Source organism: Panthera pardus, unplaced genomic scaffold, assembly GCF_024362965.1.
Source record: "Panthera pardus isolate Hobbes unplaced genomic scaffold, ASM2436296v1 HiC_scaffold_27, whole genome shotgun sequence".
Lineage (NCBI taxonomy): Eukaryota > Metazoa > Chordata > Mammalia > Carnivora > Felidae > Panthera > Panthera pardus.
The window spans coordinates 107589918-107603238 of record NW_026526843.1 but is presented as its reverse complement, the minus strand read 5'-3'; the positions used below and the strand labels follow the sequence as shown (position 1 = coordinate 107603238).

The window sequence follows — 13321 nt, the reverse complement described above, 5'->3', positions numbered from 1 at the left end:
CTAAAAGTCAACTAGAAAAAAATTTGAAAAGACCACAAATACATGCAGGTTAAACAACATGCTACCAAACAGCAAATGGGTTAACCAGAAAACCAAAGAAAAAAATTAAAACTACATGGAAACATGAAAATGAAAACAAAGGAGTCCAACAAAGCAGTCCTAAGAGGGAAGTATATAGCAATACAAGTGTAGCTCAAGAGGCATGAAAAATCTCAAAGAAACAATCTAACCTTGCACCTAAAGGAGCTAGAAAAAGAACAAAAGATGAAGCCTAAAGCCAGAAGAAGGAAGGAAATCATACAGAATAGAGCCAAAATAAATGACACAGAAACTAAAAAAACAACAGATCAATGAAACCAGGAGCTGGTTCTCTGAAAAACATCAATACAAATGATAAACCTCTATCCAGACGTATCAAAAAGAAAAAAGACACAAATAAAATCACAAATGAGAGGAGAAATAACAACCAACACCACAGAAATACAATTATAAGAGAATATGATGAGAAACTATATGCCAACAAATTGGACAACTTGGAACAAATGGAAAAATTCCTAGAAACATATAACTACCAAAACTGAAACAGGAAGAAATAGAAAACTTGAACAGACCGATAACCAGCAAGGACACTGTATCAGCAATCAAGAAACTCCTAACAAACAGAAGTCCAGGGCCCGATGCTTTACATGTGAAATCTATCAAACATTAAAAGAATAGCTAATACCTTTTCTTCTCAAACTATTCCAAAAGCTAGAAAAGAAAGAAAACTTCCAAATTCATTATATGAGGCCAGCGTTACCCTGATACCAAAACCACACAAGGACTCCACTAAAAAAAGAAACCTATAGGCCAATATCTTTCATGAACATAGTTGCGAAAATTCTCAATAAAATGCTAGCAAATAGAATCCAGCAGTACAATTTAAAAAATCATTCACCATGGTCAAGTGGAATTTATTCTTGGGTTTCTAGGGTGGTTTAATATTTGCAAATCAATCAACCTAATACAGCACATTAATAGAAGAAAGGATAAGAACCCTATGATCATTTCAATAGTTGCAGAAAAAGCATCTGACAAAGTACAACATCCATTCAAGATAAAAATTCAACAATTTCCCTTAGGTTTCAGTTAAGGAGTTCTCTCAGGGTATCCTTCCAGGTTTTGTCCAGAAGATTTTTTATTCTCTAATTCTTGAGTTGCATTTAAAAAGTAATTTGAATATTATCTTAAATTTTGAAGGCTTCAAAGTATTTTTACTTTGCCTTCATATAACAACTGTATTATCCTTTTTAAATTATTCTGACTTTTTCTAAAAAACTATTTGAAATGTGAGTATTATATATAAAGCGACAAATTAATGTTTTATAGGTGCTAATGGCTATAGAGTGAATGTTACATTACAGGTTGATTGATTAGGTTCCTCTCTTTTTTTTAAATGGACTCTAACTTTATTTTTTTTTGTTTTTTTTTGTTTTGTTTTTAATTTTAATTTTAATTTTTTAATATGAAATTTATTCTCAAATTGGTTTCCATACAACACCCAGTGCTCATCCCAACAGGTGCCCTACTCAATACCCATCACCCACTTTCCCCTCCCTCCTACCTCCCATCAACCCTCAGTTTATTCTCAGTTTTTAACAGTCTTTTATGCTTTGGCTCCCTCCCTCTCAAACTTTTTTTTCCTTCCCCTTCCCCATGGTCTACTGTTAAGCTACTAGGGTCCACATAAGACTGAAAACATATAGTATCTGTCTTTCTCTGTATGACTTATTTCACTTTAGCATAACACTCTCCAATTCCATCCACTTTGCTACAGATGGCCAGATTTCATTCTTACTCATTGCCAAGTAGTATTCCATTGTGTATATAAACCACAATTTCTTTATCCATTCATCAGTTGATGGACATTTAGGTTCTTTCCATAATTTGGCTATCGTTGAAAGTGCTGCTATAAGCATTGGGGTACAAGTGCCCCTGTGCATCAGCCCTCCTGTATCCCTTAGGTAAATTCCTAGCAGTGCTATTGCTGGGTCGTAGGGTAGATCTATTTTTAATTTTTTGAGGAACCTCCACACTGTTTTCCAGAGTGGATGCACCAGTTTGCATTCCCACCAACAGTGCAAGAGGGTTCCCGTTTCTCCACATCCTCTCCAGCATCTATAGTCTCCTGATTTGTTCATTTTAGCCACTCTGACTGGCATGATGTGGTATCTGAGTGTGGTTTTGATTTCTATTTCCCTGATGAGGAAGCGACGTTGAGCATCTTTTCATGTGCCTGTTGGCCATCTGGATGTCTTCTTTAGAGAAGTGTCTATTCATGTTTTCTGCCCATTTCTTCACTGGATTATTTGTATTTTGGGTGTGGAGTTTGGTGACTTCTTTACAGATTTTGGATACTAGCCCTTTGTCTGATATGTCATTTGCAAATATCTTTTCCCATTCTGTAGGTTGCCTTTTAGTTTTGTTGATTGTTTCCTTTGCAGTGCAGAAGCTTTTTATCTTGATGAGATCCCCATAGTTCATTTTTTCTTTTAATTCCCTTGCATTTGGGGATGTGTCAAGTAAGAAATTTCTGCAGCTAAGGTCAGAAAGGCTTTTTTCCTGCTTTCCCCTCTAGGGTTTTGATGGTTTCCTGTCTCACATTCAGATCCTTTATCCATTTTGAGTTCATTTTTGTGAATGGTGTAAGAAAGTGGTCTAGTTTCATTCTTCTGCATGTTGCTGTCCAGTTCTCTCAGCACCATTTGTTAAAGAGACTTTTTTTCCATTGGATATTCTTTCCTGCTTTGTCAAAGATTAGTTGCCATACTTTTGTGGGTCCAATTCTCGAGTCTCTATTCTATTCCATTGGTCCATGTGTCTGTTTTTGTGCCAATACCATGCTGTCTTGATGATTACAGCTATGTAGTAGAGGCTAAAGTCTGGGATTGTGATGCCTCCTGCTTTGGTCTTCTTTAATATTACTTTGGCTATTCGGTGCCTTTTGTGGTTCCATATGAATTTTAGGATTGCTTGTTCTAGCTTCGAGAAGAATGCTGGTGCAATTTTGATTGGGGTTGCATTGAATGTGAAGATTGCTTTGGGTAGTATTGACATTTTAACAATATTTATTCTTCCAATCCATGAACAAGGAATGTTCTTGCATTTCTTTGTATCTTCTTCAATTTCCTTCATAAGCTTTCTGTAGTTTTCAGCATACAGATCTTTTATATATTTGGTTAGATTTATTCCTAGGTATTTTATGCTTCTTGGTGCAATTGTGAATGAGATCATTTTCTTTATTTGTCTTTCTGTTGCTTCATTATTAGTGTATAAGAATGCAACTGATTTCTGTATGTTAATTTTGTATCCTGTGACTTTGCTAAATTGATGTATCAGTTCTAGCAGACTTTTGGTGGAGTCTGTCGGGTTTTACATGTATAGTATCATATCATCTTGAAAAAGTGAAAGCTTGACTTCATCATTGCCAATTTTGATGCCTTTGATTTCCTTTTGTTGTCTGATTGCTGATACTAGAACTTTCAACACTACATTAAACAACAGCGGTGAGAGTGGACATCCCTGTCGTGTTCCTGATCTCGGGGAAAGCTCTCAGCTTTTCCCCATTGAGGATGATATTCGCTGTGGGCTTTTCATAAATGGTTTTTATGATCTTTAAGTATGTTACTTCTATACCAACTTTCTTGAGGGTTTTTATTAAGAAAGGATGCTGAATTTTGTGAAATGCTTTTTCTGCATCAATTGACAGGATCATATGGTTCTTATCTTTTCTTTCATTAATGTAATGTATCACATTGACTGATTTGTGAATGTTGAACCAGCCCTGCAGCCCAGGAATGAATCCCACTTGATCATTGTGAATAATTCTTTATATATGCTGTTGAATTCGATTTGCTATTATGTTATTGAGACTTTTTGCATCCATATTCATCAGGGATATTGGCCTATAGTTCTCTTTTATGCTGGGTCTCTGTCTGGTTTAGGAATCAAAGTAATGCTGGCTTCATAGAATGAGTCTGGAAGTTTTCTTTCCCTTTCTATTTTTTGGAACAGCTTGAGAAGGATGGGTATTATCTCTGCTTTAAATGTCTGGTAGAATTCCCCTGGGAAGCTATCTGGTCCTGGACTCTTATTTGTTGGGAGATTTTTGATAACTGATTCAATTTCTCAGCTGGTTATGGGTCTGTTCAAGTTTTCTATTTCTTCCTGTTCGAGTTCCTAGTGTGGGTGCTTAGGAATTTGTTCATTTCTTCCAGGTCATCCAGTTTGTTGGCATATAATTTTTCATAGTATTCCCTGATAATTGCTTGTATTTCTGAGGGATTTATTGTAATAATTCCATTTTCATTCATGATTTTATCTATTTGGGTCATCTCCCTTTTGTTTTTGAGAAGCCTGGCTAGAGGTTTATCAATTTTATTTTTTAAACAATCAACTTTTTGTTTCATTGATCTGCTCTACAGTTTTTTTAGATTCTATATTGTTTATTTCTGCTCTGAACTTTATTATTTCTCTTCTTCTGCTGGGTTTAGGCTGCCTTTGCTGTTCTGCTTCTAGTTCCTTTAGGTGTGCTGTTAGATTTTGTATTTGGGATTTTTCTTGTTTCTTGAGATAGGCCTGGATTGCAATGTATTTTCCTCTCAGGACTGCCTTCGCTGCATCCCAAAGCATTTGGATTGTTGTATTTTCATTTTCGTTTGTTTCCATATATTTTTAAAATTCTTCTCTAATTACCTGGTTGACCCATTCATTCTTTAGTAGGGTGTTCTTTAACTTCCATGCTTTTGGAGGTTTTCCGGACTTTTTCCTGTGGTTGATTTCAAGCTTCATAACATTGTGGTCTGAAAGTATGCATTGTATGATCTCAATTCTTGTATACTTATGAAGAGCTGTTTTGTGACCCAGTATGTGATCTATCTTGGAGAATGTTCCATGTGCACTTGAGAAGAAAGTATATTCTGTTGCTTTGGGATGCACAGTTCTAAATATATCTGTCAAGTCCATCTGATCCAATGTATCATTCAGGGCCCTTATTTCTTTATTGATCCTGTGTCTAGCTGATCTATCCATTGTTGTAAGTGGGGTATTAAAGTCCCCTGCAATTACCACATTCTTGTCAATAAAGTTGCTTATGTTTGTGATGAATTGTTTTATATATTTGGGGGCTCCCATATTCAGTGCATAGACATTTATTATTGTTAGCTCTTCCTGATGGATAGACCCTGTAATTCTTATATAATGCCCTTCTTCATCTCTTGTTACAGCCTTTAAAATCTAGTTTGTCTGATATAAGTATGGCTACTCCAGCTTCCTTTTGACTTCCAGTAGCATGATAGATAGTTCTCCATCCCCTCACTTTCAATCTGAAGGTGTCCTCAGGTCTAAAATGAGTCTCTTGTAGACAGCAAATAGATGGGTCTTGTTTTTTTTATCCATTCTGATACCCTATGTCTTTTGGTTGGAGCATTTAGTCCATTTACATTCAGTGTTATTACGGAAAGATATGGGTTTAGAGTCATTGTGATGTCTGTAGGTTTCATGCTTGTGGTGATGTCTCTGGTACTTTCTGGTCCTTGAAACATTTCACTCACAGAATCCCCTTTAGGATCTTTTGTAAGGATGGTTTACTGACGATGAATTCCTTCAGTTTTTGTTCGTTCGGAAAACCTTTATCTCTCGTTCTATTCTGAATGACAGACTTGCTGAATAAAGGATTCTCAGCTGCTTTTTTTTTCTGTTCGTCACATTGAAGATTTCCTGCCATTCCTTTCTGGCCTTCCAAGTTTCAGTAAATAGGTCTGCTACTATTGTTATGTGTCTACCTTTGTAAGTTAGAGCCTGTTTACCCCTAGCTACTTTCAGAATTCTCTCTTTATCCTTGTATTTTGCCAGTTTCACTATGATGTGTCGTGCAGAAGATCGATTCAAGTTATGTCTGAAGGGAGTTCTCTGTGCCTCTTGGATTTCATTGCCTTTTTCTTTCCCCAGATCAGGGAAGTTGTCAACTATGATTTGTTCAAGTACACCTTCAGCCCCTTTCTCTCTTCTTCTTCTTCTGGAATTCCTATGATACAGATATTGTTCCATTTGATTGCATCACTTAGTTCTCTAATTCTCCCCTCATACTCCTGGATTTTTTATTTCTCTTTTTCTCAGCTTCCTCTTTTTCCATAATTTTATCTTCTAATTCACCTATTCTCTCTTCTGCCTCTTCAATCTGTGCTATGGCCACCTCCATTTTATTTTGCCCCTCATTTATAGCATTGTTTAGCTCCTCACAAGTATTTCTTAGTCCCTTGATCTCTGTAGCAATAGATTCTCTGCTGTCCTCTATGCTTTTTTCAAGCCCAGTGATTAATTTTATGACTATTATTCTAAATTCTTGTTCCATTATATTGCTTAAGTCGTTTTTGATCAATTCATTAGCTGTCGCTACTTCCTGGAGTTTCTTTTGAGGAGAATTCTTCTGTTTAGTCATTTTGGGTAGTCCCTGCGGTAGTTCCAAACTGCAGGGTACTTCCCCTGTGCTGTTGGGAGTAACTTGTGTTGGTGGGCGGGGCTGCAGTCAGACCCAGTGTCTGCCCCTAGCCCACTGCTGGGGCCACAGTCAGACTGGTGTGTACCTTATCTTCCCCTCTCCCAGCGGCAGGACTCACTGTGGAGTGGTGTGGCCCCTTTCTGGGCTGCTTGCTCACTGCCAGGCTTGTGGTGCTGCTTCCATGAGATCTGGCCAATGGTGTATTAGCTGGAGTGGATAGGCAAGGTGCACAGGGGTGGTCAGGGCTGGCTTAGCTTGCTTTGCCAAGGGTGGTCCCCTGTGGGAGGGGCCCTGCAGCTCTGAGAGGGAGGCAGGCTCATCGGGGGGATGGCTCCACAGAAGCACAGCATTGGGCATTTGCACAGTGCAAGCAAGTTCAGTGAAGGGAACTGGTTGCCTTTGGAATTTTGGCTGGGTAATGGGAGAGGGACATGGTGCTTGCCAGCTCCTTTGTTCCCCTGCTGAGCTGAGTTCTGTCTTCCGGGGCTCAACACTCTCCCTCCTGGCATCCTCTCACCTTTCCCGCTTTCTGAGAGCAGAGCTATTGACTTTTAACATTCCAGATGTTAAGCCCTGCTGGCTGTCGGAACTCATGGAGTCCAGCCCCTCTGCTTTTGCAAGCCAGACTTCAGGGGCTCTGCCCTGCCGGGCGGGCTGCCCCTCCACCACCCCAGCTGGCCTCTGCCAGTCTGTGTAGTGCACACTGCCTCTCTGCCCTTCCTACCCTCTTCCGTGGGCCTCTTGTCTACGCTTGGCTCCCAAGGGTGCATTTTGCTAGTCTTCTGGCTTTTTTCTGGGTTATTTAGGCAGATGTGGGTGGAATCTAAGCGATCAGCAGGACGCGGTGAGTCCAGCGTCTTCCTACACCGCCATCTTCCCAGGTCTGGACTCTCTTAGACCGTTGGGAGGTGAACTGAGAGCTTGGAAGACCCCCTACCACAGTCCCTGGAGCACAGGCAGGGCCTGATTAGGTTCCTCTCTAATGAACTATTACTATCATTGAGCTTCTCTAAAAAATTATTATAATGTGTTTGTAAACAAATATTTCTTCATGAAAATCATTAATACACAAAAATTAAAAATGAAAATACTTTTCTACTTCAAGGAAAATGCTTTAATACAGGGGAAAACTTCCAAAAATACGTCAGGAAAGCACTTCAGATATATCATTTAAGTTTAATTCATATAGTCTCCAAAGGGCAGCTGGGAATGAGCTTTGAAGGGGACCGGCACATGTCCTTCAACTTGCAGAAGGCCTTATCCTTCCTCCAAAGAGTGAGCAATGTGCATATTCAGATGTGATTAAAGATCTTTACAAGGGGAGATTATTTGTGATTATCCCTGTGGGCTCTAAATCCAAAATCAAGTGTCCTAATGAGGGAGAGGCAGAGGGATTTGGCACACACAGAAGAGGTGGCCATGTGATCTCAGGAGCAGAGACAGGAGTTATAATGGCCACAAATCAAGGAATGACAACAACTACCAGATGCTGTCAGAGACAAGATTAGAGCCTCCGGAAGAAGCATGGACCTGCCAACATTGTGACTTCAGCCCAGTGATAGTGATTTTGGATTTCTGATCTCCAAATTTCAAGAAAATAAATTTTTGTTGTCTTAAGCCAAATAAGTGAATAAATAATTCGATATAATTATAAGTTGTTCTTATCTAGCCACTAGAGAATATCCTTAATAACCTTATAAAAAGATTTCCTACTTAATATACTGACACACTGGACAAAATCTCCCAAATGCTTCACAGATAATCCATACTCAGATGCAAGAGAATCTGAAGAGAATGTTGTTTTATTTGTGCAAACAAAACCTTTTTACTTGAGAGAATATTGCAATTCATATTTAGTGGTGAATGTTGAATAGACTATTTTTTTAAAAAACAAGCCCATGACTCCAAAAAGAATGTTCTTAAATTCTTAGCAAAGAACATTCAGACGTGTATCACTATTAAATCTTCACTGGTAACATACATAACTTGGTATTTAATGTTTAAGTGTGCAAACTCCTCTGATACCTCTTTTTTCTCCTCTAAGTTTCTTTTCTTAAATTACTATAGAAGAAATAAATCGAAATTTCATATCAAGTAGGTACCCAGTGCTTGTTGACTTAATAATACAGCTAAATTTATTCTGCCATTTGCTTCCCTTTTTCATACCCCTAGTATTTTATCTCCCATTTTGCTTATGCATCCCCTCACATATAGCCTGGTGACTTGTAGTTCCATTCTGAACTCTGTCTACCCTAAGCTCTATAAACACAGGGGAGAATCTCTTTGTGCCATATTGTTCTCAACTGTAAGAGGAGCATAAGTCAAACTTAGAATTTATTTGGGCCTCAGAGGCTATCTAAAATTCTTTGGGTCTTATGATTTTCTATAAGGTAATAAATAACATTTTTTATTTATACGTGACAATAATGTACATGCTGCTGAATAGTTTGATCAAGGTCATCCTTTGGGCAGGTTAACAAGCTATTTTTGGAGATGTTTTACAAGTCACAATTAGCTGTTTTAAAATTTAATTGTAACTGGGGCACCTGGGTGGCTCAGTCGGTTGAGCATCCAACTTTGGCTCAGGTCATGATCTCACAGTTTGTGGGTTCAAGCCCTGTGTCAGGCTCTGTGCTGACAGCTCGGAGCCTGGAGCCTGCTTCGGATTCTGTGTCTCTGTCTCTCTCTGCCCCTCCCCCACTTGTGCTCTGTCTCTATCAAAAATAAATAAAATGTAAAAAAAAAATTAATTGTAATTCATGAAATCTTTCCCTAAAGTTTATTTGTGGAGGTCTTATAGTATATCCTATTGAATGCAGTAAAAAGAAAAAAATGCTTATTTATAAATATTTATTCATATAACTTCTTTCCACATTAATATATAGGCAATATTTATGGTGAAATAATAAATATTACTAGAAATTCAAAGTGAGACCGAGGAAAGTAAGAAAACATACTTAGCAAAAAATCAGTATGACTGCTTTAGATATGCTTCATATTTGTGAGCTAATGTAACCATGACAAAAATAAAAATAAGTTTAGTTTCATAATTTCTGTTATAAAAAGGAGAAAGTTTATTGGTTTCACTAAGGAATCATTTTTTTCTTGTACCATATTATAGAAGAAATTTTTTATGTGAGTCATGGAGAGGACACAGAATAAAGCTATATTGGATATGATTTATTTCTTGCTTTTTCATTTTATAGTTGAGTTGTGCTTTCTTTACTCACTTTGAGACTACAGAATTTTTAATAGCATCTACATTCATGACTATACATGTGCTAATAGAATAGATACTAAAGATAATTATTGATAAAAATGAATTTCACAATTAAATGGACTTCGTTTAAAAGAAAAACATTTATGTGTCTTAATGATCTTTCTTTCTTGCATGGCAGAATTCCAAGATATAATGCCCTCATCTTTGCTTGTTCTTATTAGCACCTAACACATTTTATTGTGATTTGTTTATCTGACATTTCCCCAGATCCTCACTTAACTGTGGGTTCTGCTAGGCCAGGAATACTATCTTAGTCATTTGTAATTCTAAATACTAATTTTGTTACCTGTACATAGTAATGTACTCAGTAAATATTTTAGTGAATGAATGTAATACTGAATTTAAGTTTATTTGTTTTCTCTCTTTTTATAATTCAGAATTATGGCTTGGAAACAGAGAATCTAAAAACCCTTTCTCACAAGTTGAATGCATCTGCCAAAAATCTACAGAATTTTATAACAGGGAGGAGAAGGAGTGGCCATTATGATGGGAGAACCAGCCGAAAGTTGCCAAATGACTTTTTGACTTCAGTTGTGGACCTGATAGGAGCAGCCAAGAGTCTGCTTGCCTGGTTGGACAGGTAAAATCTTCCACATGTTTCATAAGTAATCCTCCTCAGGTACTAGCCTGAATATAACATTATTTCATGTATTCTTGTGAAAGGATTGGACAGGTAGAGGAATATCAAGTGACGAGTGTCTAATTATGATTCACCACAATATAAGGGTATCATCAAATAGACATTAATTGTTTGTAAAGTTTTATATCTACGTAGCCAATTAATAATTAGTCCCTGACACTTTCAGAATACCTTAACTGCTTTATAAGCAAAGTCATTTTCGCCTGTCATAACAAGATTTATAGAACTGTTTTTTCTCCTAATTTTCTTTATTCTTTGAATTAATTGGTCATATTTAAGGAAGTGACCATTAGGATTCTATTTGCTGTTTTAAATAGGTAATTAGACACTGACACTTTCATAGATTGCATTGCATGTCTTCTTACCCTTGCTTTATTCATTCTTTGTTATTACTCACATTGCACAATCTTAGATATCATAAACATAGTTTTAGATTTTTTTTCTAGTTTAGTTTTTATTTGTCTTGGAACACATAAAATAACAAAAGTTTTCATGTTATAAAATGAAAAAGATTAAAATTGAATATGTGATTAAACATTGTAATGGTAAAACAAATTATAATTTAAAAAATTAAGCTCTTTATTTTCATTTTTAGAATTTTGGTGTAAGAGGTATGTACTATGTTATAATGGTTACATAACCAAATTTTAAAATACATTTTATCTCTCATAAGAAACTCCAGCAATATAAAATTTTACCAGAATTCTTTCTTGAGTAAATGTCAGTAAGATATATATTATATATAACATTTTGGCTTTTTAAAAGTATGAGGCCTTATTTTATAAATAAAGTATTTGTATTTTTAAAGTAAAAGTTAAGATAATTTAACTTTATTCTATATTATCTAAATTTATATATATTAATAATAACATACAGCATGATGATAACAAATCCAGATCTTAATACTAAGCTCTGTGTTATTAGCTTTTTGACAATTAATTGGTGGACAGCGTGTTTCTTTTGCATTATGACATGATTAAAATTTAATTCTCATCATTGTCTAAACTACATTTATCAACTGATTAAATTGGTTACATTTTAAATATATAAATTCTACAAGTTTCATAATGATCTGTAGGTAAAATATATTTAACATATGGCTCAGTCCTTAAGCAGTGTAATATATTTGTTTCAGAAGGCTTCTCACTAATTAGAAAGTGTAAAGAACACATACTCAATTTTTGTTATATCTTCTTAAACTATCATCTGCTCTATAATTGTGAATTTGCTCGGTCTCAATATTTGTATTTAGTAAATTTCATTATATATATTTTTTACACTGGTACTTGTGAAATATATTAATAAAAAGAATAATTAGAGAATGTTGTTACTTTTTGTGGCAGATATGGCTGTTTATAAAAACATACAAAAAGCTTCTTAAACACTACGATAGTTTCTCACATTTTATTGTATTACATAATTTTTTATGGTAACGTTATTTTTATCATGTAAGAAGATGCTTTTAGTAAATGCCAGTTAAGCTACAAACACATATGAGTGCATACACACATACAAAAAACACATACAAACACATGCATAAAAATCCATGAAGTCAATCAATGGTGTTTTGTGTTTGTTTCATAGAAAGAGAAAACATGATAAAAAGCCTGAAGGAAATAATTTAAATCATCTGTTTGGCTTTCATCGCTGCAAAGGTTTTCACAATGCTTATTTTGTATTCCATCATACCACGATGATTGATTAAATCAAAGACCATTTAACATTTTGACCGTAAAAATGAAATATTAACTTGGAAGGAAAAAAAGACAATATTATGATAACTTTAAAATCATCTGCTAAGACTGTAAATTGAAAAAGGAAACTGAAGTTTATATTTTGAAGATCTTTCACAGAAAAGTTCAGGTCCAGGCTGGCTTGACTATAATGATGATCCTTTAACAAGCTTAAGTTTTAAAGAGGAAAGAAGGAGAAAAAAATTTTTTTGCCATGCTAAGGCACTTGGACTTATGCTGAAGGCCTTGGGAGCCTGTTTAGGGTCATTGTGTTTAGACCTGTGGATTTTGATAATTACTAGAACTGTAGTTTTAGGAAAAATTAAAGAAGAGTAAGGGTGGAAGAAGGAAAACTAACTTAAGAGGCTATTTTAGGAATTAATCATGCTGCTGCTACATCAGTTAATCATGTTGATGATTCTGATGCTAATACCTCCAGCCACACTCATTTAATCAAAGCAATCCTAGGAGCGTTGTCTTCATTTCATAGATAGGACAACTAGCACTTATAGAAGTTAAATTCAAAACCAAATGGCAAGTAAGTGGTGGAACCATGATTCAGTCCAGGCATCTGACTACAGAGTTGATCCTGCTCTTTACTGAAGTTTTTAATTAGAGGAACAGCAGTGAAGATGGAATAATGTCAGAGATATTTATGCAGACAAATAAGACTCCTGGACAGGTAAGATCTAGAGACTATGGGAGGCATCTAGGTATCTGGCTTGGCTGGCCCAGTTGATGTTGATGCCATTATCAATGTAGGAGGAACAGGTTATGGTGGAAGATGAATGTTGAATTGAGTGTCAGGCATGATAAATTGTGCAAAGGTCTTTAGAGTATTGCCGCTCAGAAAAGATATATGATCAATAGAGATTTGGGAATAGTTAAAATAGAGATGATAAAGTCATGGATATATTAATATGGTGGTTTAAGGAGATTTTTAGAATGGATTCCTTTTATCCTGCTCCATTTGTGTTCCATAACACTTATACCCTTCTAAGACTATATAATTTACTTATATATTATTGTTTCTGTCTGATTATATGATGTATGCTTCAAGAGAGCAGGGATATTCATCTGATTTGTTCACTGCTGTCAGAATTATCTAGAAGAGTTCCTGGCCTGTAGTG

General features: G+C 35.9%; 1 protein-coding gene across 6 annotated transcripts in view; it reads left to right on the top strand.

The window, feature by feature from the left end:
* The window catches only part of CNKSR2 (connector enhancer of kinase suppressor of Ras 2), a 302678-nt gene that overhangs the window by 76199 nt on the left and 213158 nt on the right, over nt 1-13321 (top strand). For all 6 annotated transcript variants that reach the window (XM_053891762.1, XM_053891765.1, XM_053891764.1 and 3 more), the window contains exon 3: nt 10196-10398. In XM_053891762.1, coding sequence (XP_053747737.1) covers nt 10196-10398 — 203 coding nt within the window. The remainder of the gene's footprint in view (nt 1-10195; nt 10399-13321) is intronic.